The sequence below is a fragment of the Charadrius vociferus genome, unplaced genomic scaffold (assembly GCF_000708025.1).
Source record: "Charadrius vociferus isolate BGI_N301 unplaced genomic scaffold, ASM70802v2 scaffold178, whole genome shotgun sequence".
NCBI lineage: Eukaryota > Metazoa > Chordata > Aves > Charadriiformes > Charadriidae > Charadrius > Charadrius vociferus.
Genome location: NW_009649717.1, coordinates 371,735 through 393,033, shown reverse-complemented (window position 1 = coordinate 393,033; position 21,299 = coordinate 371,735). Strand labels below are relative to the sequence as shown.

Sequence of the window (21,299 nt, the reverse complement as noted above, 5' to 3'; positions counted from 1 at the left end):
TCATAGTAGACAATGGAGCACCAATGCTTTGGCTCTTCATAAGCAACTGCCTGAACATCTGTAAAGCAACAATGGAAACGTTACAATCTAGTGCCACTGGAATACAGGCTCAAGATGTAAAGATTCATAAGCCTATAGATTTTGGCTGAAGATCACTGAAAGATGAGCTGGATAAGCAATTGCAGCTAAAGGAAGGCTCTTCTATCTTCAGTTATTTTTGAACTTTTCATAACCACAGACATACAACAGAATAGTTTCACCACAATTTTACTTGCACAAGACTCAGAGATGAAGGCTGTCACTAGATATCAACAGAAAAGTGCAGGAAGCTCCCAGGCACATACCAACAAAGGCCCCAATATCCCTGCTGCATTTTCCACAACCTGCTATGGTGTGGTCCCAGACAGCAAAGAAACACTGCAGTGATACAGCTCAGCTTTCTTTCCAGTTTAGTAAGCGAACTTTTAGTTCAGTTCATTTTACTCAGCTACCACAAGTCACTTCTGTGCTTACTGCAAAGTTCTATGGTAACAGGGAGAAACTGCATCACACAATTGCACAAGAGACCATTTGTAACTTTGGGTACCAAGAAGTATAACACGATAGCTTAAATATACATCAGCAGATCAATCTTTCAGCATGCACGGTGTGCACAAATATTTCTCCTGGTCTTCTTGGGGGAAGGGTAACAGACTTCAAAAACTAAGAGAGAGAGACACTTGTCTGCAGAACATGCATGAAGCACATCTTCAACATCAATAGATACTGCTTGGGATCGGAGGCCGAACAAGGGCATAATGCGCAGGATCCTAACAATTATGTTGGGCTGAAGAGCAGATGAAATGGAGGAAGATATTATTTAATGAGAACCTTTTATTCATTAAGTGCTACCAAATACAAAATCTGCAACTGTTCATCACCAGAAGAGTTACTTGTTGAGTAATAGCAAGGATTTCTCAGAATGTGGTTTTCCAGACTCTGGTAACAAGAAGCTCCTCCTCAGCAGCTCCTAACTGAAGCTGGGAATTGTGCAGAATACTGAGAGGAAATTCCTGGTTCATGACTTCCATCCATCAAGCTCTAGAAACACATGGAAGTCTTAAGGTAACACTTCTGACTGCGCACAGGGAACAATTTCTCAAGATGATACCGAAGGTCTTTACCAAAAAGAGTTTCCCAGTGGGTGTCCAACAACAGCATAGGCTTCTTCAGATATCTCCACCCAAAGCACATTCTTTCAAGTGCCAAATACAGCTACAAATTACTAAACTGCCTCAAAATAAAAGGAGGCTAGCGAAGGGATGTGGTTGCTTTGTGTGGTTTCTTTTAAATGAAGGAGACTATTTCACTGCTAAGCCTAGCATAGTTGGACTTGCCGCTAAAATACCACTTTTGCAGATTAAAGCTCCAACTATAGGTCAAAGTGCTAAAATGAAAATCAGACTGGCATTATGGGAAAACTTGTTTCTCTGGCCAGGGGTTTCCTTCTCCTAGCCCCAAGTCCTTACAGAAATCAGCCAACTAAGACCAGTGTTCATGTTTTCCTCTGTTCACAGATCATAATCCTACGAGTTTTCTGATGCGTGCAAAACAAAACCCAAAATGTTCCCCTCAAACCAGTAGTAGATAGCAGATACAAAAAGTGGCAAATAAAAAAAAGCAGGAGAACACATCCTACATCACTGTGCAAAACTTCTGAGCATATTCTCTACCACTGACCAGTAACTTGCTTAAAACACTGGTAAAAAGGAGCTCATCTTTCTTAATATGCTACCATTTTCTATCCTTTTATGTCACTGTTAAAAAAAAACCAAACAGTAAAAAATAGTAAAAATCAGTCATTAATTATTAGTAAGAGGTTACTACACTTAATTCCCATGAAGATGCCAGCAATTATCAAAGCTGCAGCTTTGCCCCAGTTCTCAAAGTCAGGAAGAAATCTTGCCAGCTGGCCATTCTTACAGAATGAATCATATCTCTCTCACACAGATTTCATACTAACTTCCTTACATTTGCTTTAAGTCATGCAGAGCAGGTGCGTTTAGTCTCTCTATTCCCAGCGTGGGCCAACAATGGAAATTACCCAACTTCATTGACAGGATGCAGCTTGTTAAATCAAATCTCTTAAGACTAACAAATCACCATGAAGAACATGCTTCTAAAAAGTTTGCAACAAAAACACTGCAGTAAGTTCACAGTAAAAACTCTTCTTTAAAAAAAGAAAAAACCATCTGCTGCAGGTTGTAAAAGTAGTGCAATTAAAGCATACATACGCAAATAAAACACGTGAAGGCACACAGAAGTAAGGTGTGGTTGTTTTTTTTTTTTTTTTTTTAAATGAAGGGACAGAGATGAAAATCCATTGTACTAGGAGAGAAAAATAGATACAATTTTTATTTTGAAATGGTTGAATGTTAAAAAGCAAGAAAAACGTAACCCCTTTTCTCTTTATCAATTCTCATGTAATAGTGGAATTCTGCAGTACTCATGGAGGGACAAACATGCAAAAGTCTGCAGTTAGGCATAAACACTGATAAATGTATTTTGGGCCAGCAAGGACTATATGCAGAGTGTACTGGATCAGTGAAAAGTGGAAATGCCACAGATGGGGTTTATCACATGCAAAACTCACTCCACTCAGAGTAAATAGGTTAGCACAAAAGCTATCCAAATTGTTCTAAGAGGGCAAATATACTTCCTGAAACCAGACATTAAGCTTAGCAACAAAACAAGTTTAAAAAAATAATAAAAAAAAAATCAAACAACAGTTATATTGTTCACGTGCTTGTGATCTTGATAATCATTCTGGCACAGTATCCAGCTTGCTGTTCTTTCTTGGCATGGGCCACAACTGTGTAAGCTTATGTGTTCTCTAAAGGGGCTATTTCTCACAATGTGATGAATGCACTAAATCCTTTACTCAGCAGTCACGGCTGGCTGCAAAGGCTTATAAAAAGCAGTGTGTAAAAAGATGTCTGTGTCATAGTACATAAAGCAATCGTTTTTTTTTTAATGCGGATTTTCAAGTCTGTAGCAATGCCACGCCTCAGGCAGACAGCTCTGAATTCTGAACCAAGTGCTATCACTGCATGACTCAAAGATGGAACAAAAATGGGGAGAGACGATGGAAGAACACAAACTAAAAAGGAAAACCAAAACCCCGAACGCCCTTATGACCAGGAGAAGGGTAAATTATTACAACCAGAGCTTACTCTTTAAGGGCTAAAGTTCGGAATTCAGGACAAAAACATAACAAGAAAAGACAACTTTGAGATATACTATCTCAAAGGAAAAAAAATGCAGATCTTTGCTTGGAGAGCTATACTTGACCATATCTACTGTCATCCACAATTCAGTGGCTTTATATAGCATTAACTGCATTGTTCTAATAAAACAATGTAATTGTAAGAGAGAAAGAGATTCCCTTCCTTGCACACGTGTAATTTCAGCATCGCACACAAAAACGTGTAGCATCATAGGAATTCTTCCTGTGTGGTTCCAGATACAAAATATAAAATTACTTTGGTCGCTGAGTTGGTTGGGAGTAAGAAAGTTAAAAATGTAAAATGGACAGAGTTTTTTTTAAGAGTCATGTGATAGCTTCTTGTCCTAAACAATTACAAATATAAATATTGATTTATCTCCAGATTTACTAAGTCATCCCCTACAACAACAGAAGAAAATTATGTCTGTTTCTTTTCTTTTCTACAGCTAGAAATTTCCACAAACACCACAGATCCAAAATTAAAACTCAATTATTAGAAGTCAGTTGTTAAAGTTCTTTACTCATAAGAAGCAAAGCAGAAGACGAGAAGGAAGTGTTTTTACCTCCTCTGTGTATGTCAGGGGGAATTGCGGGTGCCATCATGTTGGTATCCATTGGCTGGGAAGTATCGTGTGTCATCTGATCTTCCGGAGGCAGGTAAGCAGGAGGGGGAGTATCAGCTAAATATAGAAAAGGTAGAGATACACGAGTCCTTTCCTCTCTTTGAAGTACGTATACGTACCCACATAAACAGTTTTAGCCTGGAAATGCTTCCAGCCTGACTCAGCTATAAACTTCTACCCATCAGAAATCCGAGAAAGCAATCATGGACCTCAAATCGGGAAAGCAAAGAATTACTGTTCAGATTAAGTGCAACTGGAATAAGAATAAGTCACTTTCTCCCCATCAAGCCACAAAAGAAAGCGCAGCTATGTTTCCAGCCCACATTTTTTGCGCGTTGGAAGAGCCATACAGATATTAAGGCACAAAGAGGTCTCAGGACCAGGCCAGAAATAGGTATCGAACGCGGCAGATATGAGCAGAAGTTGGAGCAGAAAACTTTCAGTTTCAACTATTTCCTACATGATTCTATCAGCAAAGCATGCAAACATCCCAGATACACCCAGGACCTTATTATTATCATTGCAAAGTAGTAGCTCTATTTCCTTAGATTGGGAACAGTAAAATGTCTTCAGTAACCCCGATTGTACAGAAGTAGCCATGTGGGTCTGGAATTTACCTGTCAGTGTCTCTTACTGGCTGTACTGCCCCGTTCAGGATTGAATCACTAGCGTAAGACTATCCCGTGCACAATGACCACACTCACTAACACAGGGCTTTCAGTCCTGTTTGAAGCATCCCAGCCAGGTACTTGTATTGCCCTCCAGCTGCCTATTTTGCTTCTGGGAACGCTTCCCAAATGACTTAGAAGCTGCAGGAAGTTGCCAATGTCACCATTTCCCAACACACCAGAGGACAGTCTCCTCCAAAGCAACTGCACACAGGTATATGGAAAAGAGAAATCCCTGCCTGGTTCCTGCAAGTTTCCGCTGCAGAAGCTGAGATTAGATTACCACTGTACTATCTCTGGTGAACACAGCTGCTGCTCATCCCACATTTACTTCCATTACTGAGAGCATGGATTGCAAACTACCACAGCAATTAGTCACAGGGGCCTCCAAAACCCTGAAAACCAACTTAGCATCAAAGGGCAGGAGAATCATACCACTGCTTTGTAAGTTTTGGTTTTTTTTTTGTGGGGTGCTGGGATTGGTTTTCTGGGGGGTTGTTTTTTGTTTTTTTTTTTTTTGTTGTTGTTGTTTTGGGTTTTTTTAAGAAAATGCATATTAATGAAATCCCTTAACTGCTTATTGTTTAGGAGATATTCTGTTGAGAACTTTACATCCAATGCTGGCAGGTAGCTTGCTGATTCCCTTTCTTGGATACCCCAAGTTGGACGAGAGTAGCAGAGGAGGACAGAGATGATGACAAGACTGCATTAAAAGCTTAACAGCCTGCACTGCAGTTTAAATCTCGTGTTTTACTAAGCCTTAAATATTCATGTATGTGCAAACACGATGTTAGTGATGAACAGATAGGGAAACAGGACTGTAAGGCCACAGGCAACGAATCAGCCAGTACCTAGAAAGTTTTCAAGAACTCTGGATAAATGCTTTGCTCCTTTTTTTTGTATTGTCCAAAAAGTCAGCCCCTTTCCTCATTAGTGCAAGACAGAAAACTGTCCAGAGCTAAGCATCAAGGACATTAGTATCTTGACCTCTCCTCTGATTCAATTTTCTTCCCTGCAGAGGCTGACTTGGCTATATGGGCATGCGGACAGAACAGACCCTCAAAGATCAAGTGAACTTCCACTAGCCAGTGTTCAGGAAGACCTTGTTAGAGAACCCTTTATCTCTGCTGGAAGAGCCCCAACCACACCAATCATATTTAAAAAAATAAAAAAATTGGAAGGAAAGACAGCTGCTTTTGCAGCAACTTTTCACAATTTTTAGAAAAGCCAATACAAACTCTCCTTCCTTCCCTCCTGCCTCTGCAAATTCAGTAGTCATCCCTCACAAAAGAAAAATTGTAAAGCGAAACAACTATCAGCAGCAGAAATTTATTTATTTCTTGTAATAGAAAACAGATTTTCACAAGTCTGCCACTTTGTTTACACATGCCCTGCCTCAGCCCCCAAAGAAAACATGCAAACACAACATCAGTAAGCATTTGTCTTGAGTCCTTCTAGCATTTAAATCAAGAAACATGTCACTGACTGCTTCTGCAGTATTTTTGTCCATCTGGATGTAAAGACCAAAAAAAGACAGCTTCACAGAATTCTCTAAAGACATCAGTCAACAAAGAAAGGTTGTTACTTCTTTGACTTTAGTAAGTAAAATAGCCTGAAGCTTTCTTTTCAGGGCCTTAAGGAACTGTTTTTCAGTTGAAGTATATTGAAGTTTCTTGAAATTACATCATTATGTGAAGAAATTTTATCAAGTAGCAATAGCATGATCCCCTTGAGAAACATCTTTCTTACGCAGCACTAAAGCCTCATGCTGAATTTATGATGATCTCTTTCCTGAGCAAGGATGATCTGTAGCATTACACTTGTGCATTAAACACTATGCTTTGTGGGCTAAACTGTTGAACTGGTCCCCAAAACATTTTGAATCCCTCTCCCTGCCCCAGAAGTGTTTTACTGTAATGTTTTAACTGTGTTTGAAAGAGGCACAATATTAAAAACCCTCTATGTTATTACTAGACAAAACGATTACATAATCTCTCAGCTCACTACTGAACACAAGTGTTGGCTGATAATTTGGTATTATTAAGCAAAAAAAAAAAAAATAAATCACAATACCAGTGATGTCCAACCACCTTCTCCCTTCTGAAGAAGAACCGAAGTTGACTGTACCTGGCATCTGGAAAGGACTTCCCGGGTCTGAGCTGGCTGGAGAATGCGGGTAGGTGCTACTGCTGCTTCCAGGCGAGTTTGGATAGCTACTGTTGGGCGAGTGGGGGAACGGGTGACTATTGGGTTGCTGAAAAGAGTCCGGGAAAGTAGCATTGTGCGGCATGTGGGGCTCGTTTTGTCCCAGGTTGCGGAATTGGGCCAAGAGGCTGTGCTGAGGGTTGTACTCACTGTGCCTTGGAACCAGCACCGGGGGAAGGACTGGAGAGGGAGAAAAGAAGGAAAAGCCACAGCGTTAGAGACTCAGTTTTGAAGGACGAGGCTATACAGGGGAAAAAAAGAGACACATTATTCCTCCCCTAGGGCACATTCACATTTGTCTTAAAAACACGGTAGTCAAATCGAGGACTGCATGTCTAAGCAAGAACTCTTTTCCTTGTATCCGGTTACTGCATAGCTTGAATTCATAGCGATCGTGCTCGCTACCTGGTTTGCCAGATGGGAGCTTGTTTTCACAGAGGGCCAGTGAAGAAGAGCCAAGAACAAACCACAATTCTGTGTTTCAGTTTTAGTCGCACAAAGAGACGCTGGGAAGTAAATGCATTGCAATGCTGACATGCAGTTCGTTTTGCTGCACTTGTGATCCTGCTAATCACGTAATGGCCCGTAACCCAAAACCTTGCTAATAAGGACAGATATTTCTTCTGAAGACAATACTAATACTAATAAGCCTTGAACACAGCCTGGTCCCAACAGCTGTAATTTTATTTTTAACCTGGACTAGGTTCTTACAAGTTAGTATTAAAACAGTTATTAGCTCTTCAAGTCAGTTTACAACATGTGCAATTTAAAGAAAATTATGTAGTTCAAAAAAACCCAACTGAGCAGCAACTGAGCTCCAGCTATACACTACTATGGGATCAGAGAAACACACATCAGAAACTACTAGTCTCACCACACTCCCAAGGCCTCCTCACCAGCAGGGCAACAAAGGTCTCTTTTTAACTGTGAATTTGAACATGATACCAGATACACTAAGATAAAAGATTCAGCTCTTTTTCCAGTGCCTCAGCTTCTATCTTTGAATGCCTCACAGCAAAGTTCAAGCTACTCAAAGGATTAAAAACCAGTCTTGTTATAGATTGAGATTTTTGGGGGAAGAGAAGAGGCAAAGGCAGGGCGAGGCAGATCTGTGCACAAAGTAGTGGAAGTAAAACAAAAAAGTTACTCCTCTCCACATCTGCCCCTCATCAGCACCTCCACGGCCAAGCAGGACTGGAAGAAACTGCCCAGGCTGGCCTGCCATCAATGGAGAGTGCCAAAAACCAAAAAAAAAAACAGTGAAAGCAAGCCAGGGCTACCATCCCTCTCCCCAAGACTCCTGCCCTGTCCCCAACACATGGTGGGCACACCAAAGAGGAACAACAGCATGTATGTACAATAAGCCAATACAGACATAACTATCACTCAGATTAAGAAAGATGTTTCAGAGAAAGCTGCTTCACCAAAAGGCTGAATTACAAACTAATTGGAAAAAAAAAAAAATAAAAAATCTTCTTGCCAAGACAAACAGGTTCTTCCAAGACACCGGGGCATCTTTATCCATCCAGCACTTTGCTTATACAGAAGCATTCAGATACGTATGTGAACGTCCTGGAGTCTGAGAGTACCAGGACACCATCTGATGCATAGACAAGGCTTGAGGTCTAGGTCCATGTTTAAAATGGATACAAAATTTGTTGTATTCCTAAATCAAGTCACAGGTTAACTGGGGGTGGGGGGTGGAGGGAAGGGTAGGGGGGAAAAAAAAAAAAAAAAGAAAGAAGGAGATGAAGCAGGTTTCCCTTGCTCTTTTTTTCCAGCATATGCCTGAGAAATTAAGCCAACAGATTTTTGCCTGCTGGTGGCATTAATGCATGAAAAGTTTAATCACAGAAATTTTCATTGAACATACACTGAAAAGAAATCCCTTCACTGCTGAAATTAAGGCTGCCTGTTAGTCAGAAGCAGATTTTAAAGATTCAATCTGATGTCTCACTTTCTTAGAGCAGCTTCACTGAGATTCCAACAGATATCCAATATTTGAGGCAGGTGTCAGCCCTAAGTAGATATGTTTAGATATGAAAATTTTAACCAACTCCACTTTACTACATCAGTGGACAAGAACAGAGCTACAGATGTCATCTGTCTGGATTTCTGTAAGGCCTCTGACATGGTCCCCTACAACATCCTTCCCTCTAAATTGGAGAGAGATACAGATTTGATGGGTGGACTGTTCAGTGGACGAAGATTTGGTTGGATGGTCACATCCAGAGGGTAGTGCTCAATGGCTCAATGTCCAGATGGAGACCAGTAACTAGTGGTGTACCTCAGGGGTCTGTATTGGGACCAGGACTGTCTAATATCTTCATCAATGACATCAGCAGTGGGATTGAGTGCAACCTCAGCAGACAACACCAAGCTGAGTGGTGCAGTTGACACGCCTGAGAGAAGGGATGCCACCCAGAGGGACCTGGACAGGCTTGAGAAGTGGGCCCATGTGAACATCATGAGGTTCAATGAGGCCAAGTACACGGTCCTGCACATGGGTCAGAGCAACCCCCAGTTTCAATACAGGCTAGGGGATGAAGGGGTTGAGAGCAGCCCTGCCAAGAAGGACTTGGGGGTACAGGTGGATGAAAAGCATGGAAACATTCAAGGTCAGGTTGGACAGGGTTCTGAGCAACCTGATCCTAGTTGAAGATGTCCCTGCTTATTGCAGGTGGGTTGGACTAGATGACTTTTAAAGATCTCTTCCAACCCAAACTATTCTATGATTCTACAAGGAATATAGGAAGTTCCTAATTATGGCATTTTCTGAAACAAAACACATCCATCTGCCATTCTACGGAGTTTCTCAATGGCAGAACAACCCAGGACAAGCTGCATCTCCTTCGGCTGTGCAGACTGTCCTTTGCCTCCAATGCAACCATTCTCACATGTCACTGGAAAAAGCCATTAAAAACAAAACATAAAAAAAAAAAAAACAGAAAAAGTTACTCAGCATTCAGGTGGACATCACAAATCCCCTCATTCACAACACAGCAAACATCAAACCCAACCTCTCCAAATATTAGGATCTCTGAGAATTAAGCTTGTTCTGTTAAACCTAGCAGTCCTTTTGCAGGGAGGTCAAGCACTATTTAATTGTCATAGCCAACATTTGCTGGGCTAATAAACTTAACAGTGAAAAGAGTAACAATGAGATCATGTGTTAAAAACTATTTTCCCTTTCCTGTCCTTATGATTATTCCTTACTTTTCTGACCACTAAAACCACAGCTTTCCTATCTCTTCCCTTCCTATGGATGAAGGTCAAACCATCAACTTTTCTGAAGTTAATTTGTGCAGAAAGTACATCACCTGCCTTTCCTATCCCCTACCTCACATTAAACAATGACACACATGACATCACAGGAAACTACATGATTTATAGCATTTTAAAATAGCAGGAGAACAGGATATTTTCTGTATGTTTTCTGTAATTAAAATAAAGCAGTGCCAGATTTCCCAAGGTATATATGCATGTTTTCTCCTGTTGGGCAGAACCACTGGCAGAGTTTAGAAGGACTTGAAATAAGAACAAGTCTCCTCTTCCCAGCTCTCTCTCATGCAAACATACACTTTTTGTCCAACTGTTTCAACCTTGAATGATTAAAAGCCAACTTCTTCCAAATACACATGGAAAAGGGGGAAGGGAGAAAAAGAATGCAACTGGTATTGATACAGCACAAATAATGTCAAAGATATCACTGCAGAATTTACTTTGAGTGCTGCCCCTAATTCACATCCTCCTTGCACACATACAACCTTAAATGAGGAAAAGTCCTGAAAGGCCATGTCAGGTGGGACAGACACTACAGCGCTGCAATTAGTCCAACTCCGAGACAGTTACTCACTGCCATAACCTGATCTCTCTGCAGCTCACAGGCTTTTTTGCAGGCTAGCTGCTCCCATTGGAGCCACAGAGGAGTTAATCTGAATGCTGTTCACTCAGGAGTGAAGACGTGAGCAGGGACCGGGGCCCTTTGCAAGCATGGAAGGATGCCAGGAGTTAAAAACATAAAGGGGGATGCATATCCTTCTTGCTCCCCTCGTCCCTGTGTAAGGCTTCTGGTCAGGTTGCAGACCTCAACCATATGGAATAACAAATTACTGAGGCTCAGCACAGCAGCAGAGGGGGCTGATCTCGGTTGCAGCTGCCAGCTCCAGGAAGAGGTATAATTGAAGGGGAGAAAGCATGAGAGAATTATTCTGTGCTAAGCCAGCACACCTGTTGCAATAAAATAATGAAGCTGCGCACATCTTTGCTGTGCTGGGTGCTGCTCCAATAGTTTGCAGACAGAATTTCTTCCTTCCTCTTCACCTTCTTCAGCGGAAGGGAACACAGATATAAAAAAAATAAGACAAGGTTTTTTCAAAGTTATCATTATTTCTATTCAGCAGGGATGCATGTATTTAAAGGAAACCTACTATTAAATACACTGTTGTCTTAAAAAGTGACTGCAACAGATTTGCAAATTCAACCTCATTAAAATGGTTAAAAGCAGTTAATGGAGTAGAACCACAAGTCAGACCGATTTCTGTACTTTCTCAAACACCAGATTAAAAGGTTTTATAACCTATACCGTGGCTAAATTTTGCTCCAAGATTTTGTGTCGATGCGGACCAGGAGTTTGAGAGTTACTACATGACTGCTACCAGTAATGCTACTAGTAATGGTTGCAGAGGAAGATAAACCACATGGAAGCCAGGCTGGGTATGTTTATGGAACCGTAGCTAACAAGAGATCCTGTAACTGTCAAGACGGCCTGGGAATTGGGTAGCTTGTTTTTACCATGCAAATAATACCCAGAGAATGCCCGCACCAAACAAGTGGAGCTGTATTAAAGAAATTACAGCTACAGGGCAACTTCGCCCACAGGGCTATTTCATCTAAGAGCCAAGAATGCCAAAAATATAGAAGATAGACCAAACACAACCTGGCTGTTCAGATAAGTGTTCCAACTAACCACACCAAGAAAGAAATGCTTTTATGAAAATGTAATGGTGGCCTTTGAAGAAAGCTACTGATCTCCACTCTTTGTATCTCCAGCATGCCATCCTTTTTTCCAGAAAACGAACAGGTGTGCTGTCCTAGAGTAAAGATTTTCTTGGTTTTCTTTTTTGTTCTTTTTCACATTCTGGAAATAATGATTTTAGCAAACATAGAAAATCTCCAATTTATGAATATAACTACTTCTTTTTAAGGTTTCTCTATTAAAAAAAAAAAAAAACCACCAAAAAACCCAAACCAAACCAACCCTAATCCAAGCTAAAGGATTTGCTGTACTTTCAAAGTAATATATTTTCTATCCAGATGGGTTTTGGTTATCTTACACAAGGCCAGATGACAGTTTCCCTCAAGAACCACCACCACCACCCCACCCCCTTTGTATGTTACATGAAGATTTGGGTAGGTACGTCTCTTTGCATGTCTGGAAACTGAAAGACCAAGTAATGAAATACAACAAGGGGCCACATATAAGAAAGCAGAGTTTGATCATCTTTCCTTGCCAAAGTAGATTCTACTGCTTCTGTGAGCTTTATAAAATAATAAAGAAAAAGATGAGCAATTGTTACTGCACTTTCCACTCTTGAAAATCATGACAACTTGGTCGATGTATGTTCTGTAGAAGCGTTTGTACAGGCTTATGCCACAACAGGGCCCTCGGCACTAATGAAGACCTGAGGGCACTATCATTAGACAGTGCACTTTAATTTTCAAGCATCATATAGCTGTATTTTCACATGAATTTATTCAAAGCCACTTATGTTTTACTAGAAAAACAGAACTGCAGGTTGGGAAGGAGCGATATCCTTACACACCAGTCTATCCTATCTGGAAATGGGTATGAAAACATGGGGGGAAGGAACTTGCAGCTTGTACTCCATGCTCTAGATGGAAAATCCTGCAAAGACGAAGTTCTAAGAAAAACAAAGAGTTAAGAGAAGAAATAAAAGAAAAACAACAAGAAAAAACAAAACATAGCAGCAGTGTTAAACTAACAAATTTCAACCCTCCTAAAGACTCCTAGCTTAATTTCCTGCCTTTGAGACCACAGCAGCTGAAGTTGGCTATGGCATCCTGGTGAGCAGTCCAGTCCCGTGGTGGGAACAGAGCAGGTACAAACGCATGCTCAGCTGAACGTGCTCAGTTTTGCTTGCTGTCTGTAGCATTAGAGAGTCACTGAAGCATGCTGACTGAAAGGCCTTGCCAAGATCTTGCTTGTAAACAATAAAACAGCAAGTAGAAAGGAAAGTTTTAGTGTCATTAGGTTTCCCCGCGTTGCCTAAAACAAGACCTGGCAAAATTGAATATTCTTTGACCAGAGGACAAGTTCTCACATACAAAGGTACAGGTCTACATTTAGGATAGAGTTTACTCTTGGTTAAAAAAAAAAAAAAAAAAAAAAATTTAATAGTGTTGTGGCAAAAGCAATCTCTGAGGATCTAGCTATTTTATGTTGTTCCAATCCCACCTGGCTTAACAAGGCTGTGCTACTGGCTGTGGTAGCACAGCTTCGCTTTACTGTTTTTTCAAAAGCAGAAATGCCAGACTTTTGCTCCAAACCTATGTTCTAAGAATTGCAAGGGAAAAGGCTCGGTAATGGCTATTCAGCAGCCTGTTTTGGGTAACAGATGGACAAACATGCCAGACTTTCTATTCCAGGAGAAAGCTGAGAGCTGTCTTGTTTTCTCAACTCTTCATTCTACTTTTCAGTTTCAGTAGACCCCACAGCTTGATTTGTCATTTTACATAGTTACAACTGCAGACTTGCTTTACTGGCTCTACTTTTACATCAGACATCTGGTCTAAATGCATTTGGCAAGTAATATTAGTACATTTCCTGCATTACAATATTCAGCTAACATTAGATTTTATTTGCGGATGCTCTGATAAGCTAACATTTTGATTAAACTGACATTTGTCAAGCCCAATTTCAGAATTTAGTACTAATTGTATGCACATTAGCGAAGGAGTTCTTGTAAGCAGATTTGGGGGGAGAAGCAGTCCTTATACAGGAGGAAGTTACAGCGTGATAGTGTATATTAACTCAGACATTTACACAGACCAGAGTTCAAATTACCTGTACAAACACCACAGTCGCCATCCTACTGAGTAGGTTAAAACTTGGAAGCCTGGTCTTTTAAGTCAGAAGAAACATCTGAATCTGGTCAATTTTAACGAAAGGATAAAAAACACACGAACTTGACAACTTTTATCCCTTTATTGCAGCTCATTTTTCTGACACGTGGTGAGGTTAGACAAGGAAAACCCTGCTGTTAGACCGTTCCCTCCTTTCTGCCTCCCTATTTCAATTTTTCTTGCCCAGGTCGGTTCTGATGGGGAATTTTAGAACCGAATTCTGCAAAACAGAAATGAAGAAAGTTTTATTCTACTTGCCAAGCAAACCGACAGTTGCTTGCTATTTTGGGGAACCATCCTATAATTGTGCCCACCTGCTGTAGCATGCTATTTTTAAAGTTATGCCCAACACAGCCACACAGCAAAACTCAGCAATGACACTCTCTGCTCCCTCACCCCCAGCCTGCAGAGGTGCAGAAATCCTTCAAACTCCCAACTTTTCTCTCCTGGCTCCAAATTTGATCTGGACAGACTCGTGGCACTTGCTAGTTTGACAGTCTCCGGAGCTGGGTTTGAACCCTGTCGCTCACCAAAAAGCGGCATTAGCGATCCGACAGGTGACCGCCGCAATAGGCTGCATCAGGTTTGAAGCTCAGGGAGAATACACCCCAACAGGTTTTTAAAGATCCTCTACTCAATTTACCCTGTCTAGAAACAGTTTGAGAATATTAATTTTATACATAGTGATCCTAGGCCAGTTGAGTACAGGGGGATGAGACGGGGACGACTAACGGACCCATTTCATTTTCCTGTAAAGTACCTAGAGAGCCAGCTCACAAGTGTGACCAGACCAATACACACAACCAACCATCTGTGTGATTTCAAATGGCACTAAAAAGCTCCTTTAAACACGCCTTATTTTTCTTTCACTGAGGACCAGAGCTGCAGTGCTGTATAGGGGAGCATTCAAGGAACATTCACTTCCAGGACCACATAAGTCTAAACCTGCCTTATCCAGGACTTCTACTGCTTTGACTTTCCTTCTGCACCCCCATTGCCTGCAGTAGGTGTGCAGCCTTATGGAGACTCACCTAGGGCAAACAGCAGAGGAGATCAAAGACAAATATGAAAACAATCAGGTTAAAGTCATAAGCAAGGAGTCCACGCCAGGAGCAAAACCAGCAGGACACACCTACTGCTCTCCTCCGAGCCTGGGGACCTGGCCTGTTCTCGTGGCAAAAAGCAGCTGTACATTTAGGTGAAGTGTTTGTTGCCAAAAACAAGGTTGCTGAAGCAGACATCCACTTTGAATTTGTGGTTACAATGGAAAGGAACATCATGACCTTTAGGCAGAATTGAAAATTCAACTGTTCTGACAGTGTATTTGTCCGCATCGCAAAAAAGCAACCACCGCTTATCCCCCAATTTGGGCAGAACATGGGCACCATCAGCTTGATAAAGCCCCTTGATGTAGAGCAGACTGCAGCCAGCTCTCCAAAGACGAGAAGCTTAACAGAGGAAAATCATCCAGCCTTTTTCATCTACACTTTGTTGGTAATCGCAAAATCCTGAACGAGTCTAGTTATTTTATGCCTCCGAGTGGCTGTGCTAATGGACTGATCCATGCAACTAGAAAATTTCAGAGGACAGATTGGCTGCTTGTGGACTGACTGGTTTTACCACCCCCTGGGACTGCATGCTTCAAGCGTAGCAGAGCACCAGTAGGCACCTCCAGAAATGAATATCGAAACATTAACAACTGCATTACCCAAGGCAGCTTTAGGCTCACCCAGATCAATGAAATGTGGGTTTCTCTTTTTCTGTGGGATGCCTGAGGAGGTATCAACAGATCCTAGACACTCTCAGGAGACAGCGTTCAGTTGCAGGCCAGGGGGCAGCCATTTACATGAACACTCTGCACCTTCAACCACTTCCACACACGAAGCATAACAGAGAAGTTAATTCCGCTTTTGCCTCCTTTGTAACATATGATAGACTCAAATCCTCTTTAACCTAGCAGGCTGATGAGCAAAGACACTTACTAGAGGCAAACTAACAGAACTCTGCATCAGATGGAACCGAGAGCTAGTGTTCACTAGTCCTTTAAGAAAATGAAATACTCAGTTTCTTCATCTTCCTTCCTTCCCTTTAACTAAGGCAAAAGAACTGAATCTCCTCCCCTAAACCACATTAGTGCTGTGATTTATGATTTTTTTTTTTTAATAGCTGTGTCAGTCCATTGTGTGGATGTCATCCTACTCCTTTTGTTTTGCTGTTACAGCAAACAGGATCCAGGCTTAAAAAAAAATAACTTTTTTTTCACCCCTAAATTCTGGATGACATCTTTCACCTGATCTGATTGACACAAATGAGGACAGAGTCTGTATCTCCGCAGAAACCAAAGGAATAAAAGAAGGGAAGGAAGTATCTCGGGAGAGACTTCCATATGTGATTTTGCACACTCTCCAGCAAACTTGCGTGGTCATTTGTGGCATTTTCAGAGATGAGGAACATCCTTGTTCATTTTTTCCTCGCAGCTTCTACATATGGTCTATACCTAATTATTTCTTGAGTCTTGATCGTATTGCCAGACCAGGTATGAGCCTCATTTCCAGACATCTCTAAACCAAAAAATAAAAGTGAGGAGAAAAAGTAGATTCAGCCAAGTGAGCACACCAGTTCAGCTGAGTGTGCCAGTTTTCAAAAGGCATCAAATTCATATCCTGCCCTTCTTAATTAAAAGCTTTGCTTTGCCTTGCCAAGGGAGAAATTTGACAGCTATTAACTACCTTGCACCAGAAATAATTCTGCACACAACAGACATACGAAACAGCAGCAGTGAGCTACTGTAACACATCTTGAGGAGATATTTTTTCTTAGCAGTTGCGTACAAGGTTGTATTGCCATTCTCAGCAACAAAACAGCCTCTACATTCTCCTCTCATTTCCCCATCACCTCCACTCCTTCCCCATATGTCGTCCGCAGGGCTGTGTTGGTACAGATGTTCCCGCAGCCACGCTGTGAGCCCCAGCGCTGCTCTGATCAGCCTGGAAGATAGCACAGCAGGGGAGGGAAAAAATGACTGATCTGGTTCATCAGGAGGCCACGCAAACAGCTGTGCTGGCACACAACAGCAAGCAGGAGCTGTTTGTGCACCCCGCCACGGATCGCGTCTCCATCACCCGTGGGGCAGCTTGCTGATACCAGGCTGACCCGAGTGTCCCACCATCACAGGGAGGTCACCCTTCCTCACCTCCACCCTGTGCTCCCACGCTGCCTTGCCCTCATCTGACTCCGCCGTCAGGGCACCAAGCTTGCCAAGCTAACTGTGCCAAAAAGTAAGTTTTCTGTCTGTTCAGTTTTCTTGATCAACTCACCACAGGATCAGACGGGCACGTGTGCCTGCGCAGAGCCTCTAGGTCAGGTTAGGCACAAATATGGTACCACCACATCACACCCACGTGCCTGCCAGATGCCCCATTCCCTTCCTTGCGCAGGGGCGGCAGCACAGCCTGAGCTCAGGGACACCTGGGATGCTCCCTATTAGAGACTGCTGTTAGTTTTCCACCTCCACTAAACTGTTTGCAACTGGCTCCTATCTAGCCTGGCTAACAGAAAAATCTCTTGTTTGGATTCAGGTGCAGCTTTGTAGCTGGCAGACACACCACAGCGTGCCAATTCTCATGCTCCCCAAGCTTATCTTCTCAAGCTAAACCAGCAAGGATGGAATCAGGTATCAAGGTAAAAAAATCCACAGATCCCTCTGGCGCTGTGAAAACTGACTTGCATCCATAGCACTAATTTCCCAACATAGAGCATTACCTGATTTTACATATTTGAGGATTTACCGCTAATCTGTTCCTCAAAACTTAGACAACACTGAAAGAAATCACACAACAACCAGAAGAGTGAATGTACAGATGCCATCACATGCACGCACCGTATGCTTCAGCCCTCCAGTAACTGGATCGGCACAAAGCAGTTGAATACAGACCACAACGTCAAGCAGAGCCAGAATTTCACAATGTACCTTGCACACAAAATGTGCATCATACACAATCTGAGCTTCCAATTTTGTTTTTGTCAAGAGAAAGTACATTTCTAACCCTCCTGGCTGCGATGATAGCCTTGGAAACACAAACCTTGATATCTGCTTGAGTCCACAGACTGTTGGAAACAGTGACTCATACGTGAATTCCCACTACTCATTAATCTCAAAGCATAAGCACTTATGCAGCAATAATGGTGTTTTAATGTCCTGGCAAAATTGGGAAAAGTGGTTAGCAGAATTTGGGAGTGACTGTCAGGAAACGAAGATAAAGACAACACTTGGAGGACAGCAAGAACAAGGAAGAGACAGGAAAAAAAAAAAAAAAAAAAGTCCTAAGTTACAAAGCACAGCTCTCCAAGCCAAACAGGAGTTCAGCAACCACCTTTTTCCAAAAGCCACATTTTCCCATTCATCTCCATGCAATACCCCTCAATACAATGGCTGACTAAAAATAAAACCCTCCTCCCTTACATACCCAGCCAGAGACCTCAGTAAAACCACAGTGGACTTCAACCCCACTCTCACACTCTGGCAAGCTGTTAAAAGTTCAAGCTGTAACTTCAGCATACGTATAACATTGTACCTCCAGATCCTCATTTACCAGAGCACCAAAGCAGAAGGTCAGCAGGTACCTCCAGAATATTTTTAAGTGGTTAGAGCTGCACGTTGAGCTTGTGAAAGACTGAATACTTCAGTCAGCTGTGTCAAACTGACTACAGCCCTCATGTTTACAAGAAAACTGCCCAGTTGCCTATTAGGCAATTGACCAAGACTATCTAGTTTTTCCTGAAGACGGGTACTCTCTAGACAAAAAGGGAAGCGCCTCATTTCTACTTGATTAAGTTACTGTTTTGGATTTTTTTCCAGCAAAAATTCTGTAGCTACATGAACATAGAGATTTTTATCTCATCCAAAACCAATAAAGAACAATCCAGAATTCAGGCTTACCGTTAATAACTTTTTGCACCATTTCCCAAATACAAAATTCGTAAGATGACTTAACACCCAAACCCCATCTTTCCAACCACGTAAACTACTTCGCAGCACTCAGCTAAAATGTACAGTTTAGTTAGACACCTTTTGAAAGTTTTAGTCTATTTTTATCTTGCATATCTCATTGAAGTGACAGGACATTTATAAATACCTGTTTTTAAGTATGGCATAAATGGTCCAAAGAACGTTCTCAAACTCAGAAATTGTTTTCAAGATTAAAGCAAAATGAGTTAGAACATGTCATTTGACATTACAGTAACAGTAAGAGCCAATCTGACAGAAATAAAATTAATATTCCTGAAAAACACTTAAGTATTTTGTAATACTGAATGTAAGCAACTAGCACAGATGTATGCAGACAGCTAGCAGTACAAGGACATGACTATTTTACTATCCCACTTCTACTTCACATGGAATTGTCCCAAATTTTAGCACTTTTTTTTCATTTTAATTTTTTTTTTTTTTTTAAGAACTGTTTTTCCAGTGCAGAGTTCCTTTGTTCAAGCTTCTGCTGCATAAATACATACATGGGTACTACTTCTGCCATTCACATTATTTCCAAGTTAATACTAACACACCAAAGGGAAATATTTAACATCTAGATATGCACTATGTGTTGCAGACCCAAGACAAATGCAATTTCCATCCACAGAAAAAAAAAAAATCTTACAACAGTCTTATTTCCACTGTAGTTCTTAAGCTGTCCATGCCACTCTGCAGAGACAGCTTCACAGTTTATGATATGCCTAACACAGACGGACTTCCTAAATTTAAGCAAGGGAAGTTCACCCACACCTGCAGCACATTTCTGCACGTCCCTATACAACCTCACAAGTAGCTGGAGACTACTGTAGATACATCGAAGCACATTTAGTTTCTGGAAGTATTCCCTGGTAATAAACGTGTGTAAGTGAAAAAAAAAAAAAAAAAAAAAAAATCAAGCACAGATTTATCTAAAAGAGGTTTGGCCTTTGAATAGGAGACAGAGAGAATGGGTTGCACCTGAAAAGAAGTGGGAAGTGGATAACAGGTAACAAACTGCGCTTACAGAACAGCTGACAGTAAAACTTCACATACAACCAAACATTGCTATCAAAGCTTTAAACTGAGGGGATTATATTCTGCTGTCTAAAATCACAGTCTCTTCAGAAGGCAAAAATTGTGGGATATTCTAAAGGCAATATTATCTTCTGAGGAATGAACAAAAGTGATAGAAATGACATCGTAATTTCTAAATAACAATAGGAACAAGAATACCACTACCACAATAGGTCAGAATGGTTTTCATGCATAGACTGCAACAATCCTTTACGTTAGCTTGCATTGTTTCATACAGATTCACCAATCTGCACAATCCAGTAAAAAATAAATTACTTGAGGGACAGTGGTCAACAACAAAACCAGGTGATACTAGGCCTGGCAGCTTGAGGCACATACTAAGACTACATGTATAGTGATAAAATGTTTACACAAGTGAAGCGTTCGCCATGTGAAAGGGAGAACTGTTAATTAACGCTTACATCCAGATAAATTGCAGAGGAAGAATCTGACATGAGCAAACAGCCGCTTATGCTTATTTAAGCTGATGAGTCACATGACTAATTGCCATACTTTGCATTGTTCAGATAAGGTGTAAAGGTACAAACAAGGAAGAACCTACCAGGACTCTCTACCCGCTTGTAGTGGTAGGGATTGATGCAAACCTCCTTCTGTTTTGAACCAAAGGGAAACTCGCAGCATTCCAGTGGTTTCAGTTCATGATGGCTCTGCAGGTCCGGCCAGCGCCACACTCTACAGTAAATTACATGCGGTAGCCCTTTCCGGTGCGAAACCTGAAGCCGGCCGTCCAAGGAACGAGGAATTGTGACACAGTTACTGGGCTGACCAGGACAGCTTAACGCTTTTTCCAGCTCCTCCATAGCACCTTTTTTCTTCTTCAGTTTTTTCACTAATGCATCAACAGCTTTCTCAGCCCATTTTTCTTCTTCATCCCCCTGCTTCCATCCCAACAGCCTCTTCACTGCTGGGCTGGTGAAGGAGAATAAACTTGTCACATTCATGGTGACACCACTGTGGTGATACCACAGAACCAAGCAGCTGAGACTGTCCTGTTCTTCCACCACCAACAGGGTATAGCAGATTGTGTCAGTAGTCAAAAGCAGCCTGTCTCCAGTAATTCTGGTCCTTTCTCCTTTTCAGTCCTCCAGTCCCAGGAAGGCAGCACTGACATTCCCCCTTGACAGACACGACCTTCTCATTATTCTAAACCCTTCCGACCGAGAACCTGCAGAAGAATATCAGAGGGAGAGAAAAAGGATTTTACCTTTTAAATTAACATATAGCAGTTAAAAACATCTCCCCCAGCCCACAAGGGTTGTGTGACCAAAAACCAACCAACAACAAAATAT

At 41.6% G+C, this 21,299-nt stretch overlaps 1 protein-coding gene across 1 annotated transcript in view; it reads right to left on the bottom strand.

Annotated features, from left to right (window-relative positions):
* The window catches only part of SMAD1 (SMAD family member 1), a 25,686-nt gene extending 4,735 nt beyond the window's left edge, over positions 1–20,951 (bottom strand). Inside the window, 4 exon segments of the mRNA XM_009890729.1 lie at positions 1–58; positions 3,829–3,945; positions 6,684–6,941; positions 20,552–20,951. The exon segment at positions 1–58 is cut by the window's left edge and continues 7 nt beyond it. Coding sequence (XP_009889031.1) covers positions 1–58; positions 3,829–3,945; positions 6,684–6,941; positions 20,552–20,951 — 833 coding nt within the window.
* Between the last annotated feature and the right edge of the window lie 348 nt (positions 20,952–21,299).